The sequence below is a fragment of the Anarrhichthys ocellatus genome, unplaced genomic scaffold (genome assembly GCF_004355925.1).
Source record: "Anarrhichthys ocellatus isolate YVR2014 unplaced genomic scaffold, GSC_Weel_1.0 scaffold19, whole genome shotgun sequence".
Classification (NCBI taxonomy): Eukaryota; Metazoa; Chordata; class Actinopteri; order Perciformes; family Anarhichadidae; genus Anarrhichthys; species Anarrhichthys ocellatus.
This window is the reverse complement of record NW_022280049.1, coordinates 22,421-26,682: the sequence shown is the minus strand read 5'-3', so window position 1 is coordinate 26,682 and position 4,262 is coordinate 22,421. Positions and strand designations below refer to the sequence as shown.

At 49.3% G+C, this 4,262-nt stretch overlaps 1 protein-coding gene across 1 annotated transcript in view; it reads left to right on the top strand.

The window, feature by feature from the left end:
• The first annotated feature begins 320 nt into the window (after positions 1-320).
• LOC116389342 (protocadherin beta-15) overlaps positions 321-4,262 on the top strand; it is a 7,471-nt gene continuing 3,529 nt past the window's right edge. The window contains 2 exon segments of the mRNA XM_031857971.1: positions 321-1,294; positions 1,296-3,161. Of these exon segments, the coding sequence (XP_031713831.1) occupies positions 638-1,294; positions 1,296-3,161 (2,523 nt within the window). The 5' untranslated portion in view covers positions 321-637.

Here is a 4,262-nt window from a genome sequence, read left to right as displayed (position 1 = left end):
AAATGCAGCCTAGAAAACGACACCCACAACATTATTTGTCCCTTAATCCAAATCTGGCTCTGACGTCTGGTGTAAAATTTACGCCTTCTCGTCTCTTTAGTGGGTCAGAAGAACAGACACGAGGATGTGAAAGGGTTAAACGTCTACAGTAATTAGAGTCGCACTTCGCGTCGGCGTCCTCCAATACGGAGCTGCGAGAAGCTACGTCCACCCCCTCCATTTCTCTCTCTCTCTCTCTCTCTCTCTCTCTCTCTCTCTCTCTCTCTCTCTCTCTCTCTCTCTCCCACACACACACACACGCCTCCCCACCAGCTCCTCGGAGTGTCTAATACACTGGAAAAATCAAAGCGCGAGCCTCCCCCGTTCACACACCACCGGTGTTGCGCGTGGAGCACAACACAGAGAGAGAGAGAGAGAGAGAGAGAGGTGCCTTTACTCTCTTCTCCTCTCTCGTCCCCTCCTTTTAACTTATCCACACATAGATGTTACAAACTTAGTTCTGAAGATATATATTTTTTAAATTTAATTTGGGAAAGGCGCTGCTTTTGTATGTACTTTTTTAGCTGTAGTCTACAGTTGAAGGGCTTTATAAGGCGAAAGATGTCTGGATGAGGTGATTTTTACGCACTCCATTGAAATGGATCACAGACTCTCCAGAGGCAGCTGGGTACCGGTGACTGGGCTGGTTGTATGTCTGCTTCTATGTGCGTGTGTTGTGGACCTGGTTCTTGCGCAAATTCGTTACTCCATTCCCGAAGAGCTGGAGCACGGAGCTTTTGTGGGCAACATCGCCGAAGACCTGGGTTTGGATGTGGCCAAGTTGTCAGCCCGTCGGTTTCGTATAGTCTCCGGCGCAAAGAGGCAGTATTTAGAAGTGAACTTGGAGAATGGCATTCTCTTCGTCAACGAAAAGATGGACAGAGAGGAGCTGTGTGAACGAAGCCCGAGCTGTTTTTTACACCTACAAGTGGTAATTGAAAACCCATTAGAACTGTACAGAGTGGAAGTGGAGATTTTAGATGTGAATGACAACTCTCCCAGTTTCCCATGGAGCGAGTTTAATCTTGACATCACAGAGTCGGCTGCGCCTGGCTCCTGTTTCCCGTTAGAGAGTGCACAGGACCAGGACGTGGGCACCAACTCTCTGCGCTCTTACCAGCTAAGCGCAAACCAGCACTTTGTACTGAATATCCAGACGCGCAATGATGGAAGCAAGTTTGCTGAGCTCGTGCTGGACACCCCTTTGGACCGGGAACAGCAGAAAAGGCACGAAATGGTTCTGACTGCCTTTGACGGGGGGGTCGCCGGAACGCTCTGGTACAGCACTGATAACTATTACAGTGTTAGACGCAAACGATAACGTGCCCGTATTTGACCGCTCAGTTTACCGGGCGAGTCTGGTGGAGAACGCACCGAGGGGTACGCTGGTGCTGAAGCTAAACGCCACAGACCTGGATGAGGGCTCCAATGGAGAGGTGACCTACGCGTTTAGCGGGCACGCACCCCTCAAAGTGCGCGAGCTGTTCAGCGTGGAACCGTACACGGGTGAAATCCGAGTGAAGGGCATTGTGGACTATGAGAAAGCCAGTGTATTTGAGCTGTATGTGCAAGCAAAAGACAGGGGACCCTCGGCTGTGGCTGTGCACAGTAAAGTGCTGGTAGACATACTGGATGTCAATGACAACGCGCCCGAAGTCATTCTCACATCAGTGTCCACTCCTGTGCAGGAAGATGCGCCACCGGGCACGGTGATAGCTGTCATCAGTGTTATGGACCGGGACTCGGGAGAGAACGGAAACGTCGACTGCCAAATTCCGAGCAACGTCCCCTTTCAGCTCCATTCATCTTTTAAAAACTATTATACCCTGGTGACAAGCGAGTTTCTGGACAGGGAAGCGGTGTCCGAGTACAACATCACCCTAACAGCCCGAGACTTGGGCTCTCCTTCGCTCTCCACCAGAAAAACAATGCTCGTTCAACTGTCTGACATTAATGACAACCCCCCACGGTTCTCTCAACCTTCATACACAGTGTATGTGACCGAGAATAATGCCCCGGGCGCTTCCATTTGCTCTGTAACTGCATTCGACCCCGATTCTAACCAGAACGCATATCTGTCTTATTCTATTCTGGACGGTCAGATTCAGGGCATGCCCGTGTCCACGTATGTGTCAATCAACTCTGACAACGGTAATATCTACGCACTGCGCTCCTTTGATTATGAGCAACTTAGAAACTTTCAGATTCTGGTGCAGGCGCAGGACGCTGGTTTCCCCCCTCTCGCCAATAATATCACAGTCAACGTCTTTGTCTTGGACCAGAACGACAATGCACCTGTTATCGTGTCCCCGCTTCCCAAAAACGGCACCGTGGCCACAGAGGTGGTTCCGCGGTTAGTAGACGCTGGTTATCTGGTTACCAAAATAACAGCGTTAGACGCGGACGCAGGGCAAAACTCCCGGCTGTCCTATCAGGTGTTGCAGGCTACAGACCCAGGGCTGTTCAGCGTGGCTCTGTACACGGGCGAAATCCGGACTATTCGCCGGCTCGTGGAAAAAGATGTAACAAGGCAAAGACTGGTCATATTAGTCAAGGACAACGGACAGCCGCCGCTCTCCGCCACGGTCTCTATTGTCCTGACAGTGGTCGACAGCGTGCCCGAGTCCCTGTCAGATTTCGGAGACCTCACGCTCAGCCCACAGCCCCCCTCAAACCTCGCTCTCTACTTGATCGTGTCACTGAGCACAATATCTTTAATATTCCTTGTGGCTATAATTGTGCTCGCTGCAGTCAAGTGCTACAAGGACAGGGAGACCATCAGCGGGTACAACCTTCCCCCGTTCGCCTGCTGCTGTTGCGGGGGGTTTCAGCCCGATCCGCCTCCGGAGGTGTTCAAAAAATCCAACCTCAACCTGCAGATTTCATCCGCGGCCAAAGTGCCCACGAACTGCATGGAGGTGAATGGAAACAGCAGTCTCTCCCAGTCATATTGTTACAAAGTGTGCCTGACTCCCGAATCTGCCAAAAGTGACTTCATGTTTCTGAAGCCGTGCAGCCCCGGCAGCACACCGAGGAACAACGAGACGAAGAGCGCGGAAAACTCGTGGAACGCGCAAAGCCGGAGCGCATCTGTGAACAACGGCGCAACTACTCCAAACGAGGTACAGTGAAAACAGCGTATAGTATAAGTCGCAAGAGCTCATGTTATTCGTTTAAACACATCTGGTTCACTCACTGCCACAGCAAAACCCATCTCAGTTTTCTATCTGATAACATGTGACATTCGCCCATGAAGGTCAAATTACACATACCAGACAGATTTAAACACAATTTAAGCAAAAAAAAATGAGCAAGGCCATGCATTTCTGGTCTTCTCTCTCTTCTTAATTGTGTTATACCAGCATGTTGTCTCGACTGTTTTTATAATCATGGCAATAATGTATCCCAAGTGTGCAGCCTATAGTAATTTTTTGCACCCGGGAAATGATATGAGACGACGTGAGATTACAGTGTAATTGACATGGTAATGAAAGCGTAAAGCCCTATCTCAAGGAACATATTCTGTGCACACACCGTGTCTTATCATCTGTTTAGAATGAAGTGAGATATCAATTACTGTGTGAGAGGAAGAGGAGATGTAGTTCAAGTGGACTCCTCTTCAGTCTTCACGACACATTTTTACAAAAAAAAAACGTGGAAAAAGCCTTTTATAATAATTCATTAACTTAATTATAATAGTTTGTGACCTCGGATATGAAAACATCACCCAGTGCCACATACTTTTCACGCAGTGAGGGAACAAACACACCTGCTTCCAGCACATCTACCTGAGTCTGAACAAGTCAAGGTTATATGCATAACGGGCAAGGTGAATGGCAGTTATTTGAATGCATCTGTCTTGAGTTCAGACAATTCTTTTTCGACCAGTCTGGTTTGCGGCACGCCTTCTTGTCCTCAAACTAACAATATAGGACAGATAACCTCACTAACTATGCCTCAAGGGCACAAACACGGCCATTATACTACACACAATGTGGCGTAGGCCTATGCTCAAGGGGGCCTGTCCATTATTGATGAAAAATGGCAAATGGACGGTTTTGGGGAGACAGTGGAGGACATCGAGAGGGGAGGGGGCCAGGAGAAGGAGGGGGGTGCAAGGACATGGCTGGACTGAGACGTGGGCCGCCTGTAGATCGGCCCCGATGTTGTCCTCTGAATGAGAGAGAGAGAGAGAGAGAGAGAGAGAGAGAGAGAGAGAGAGA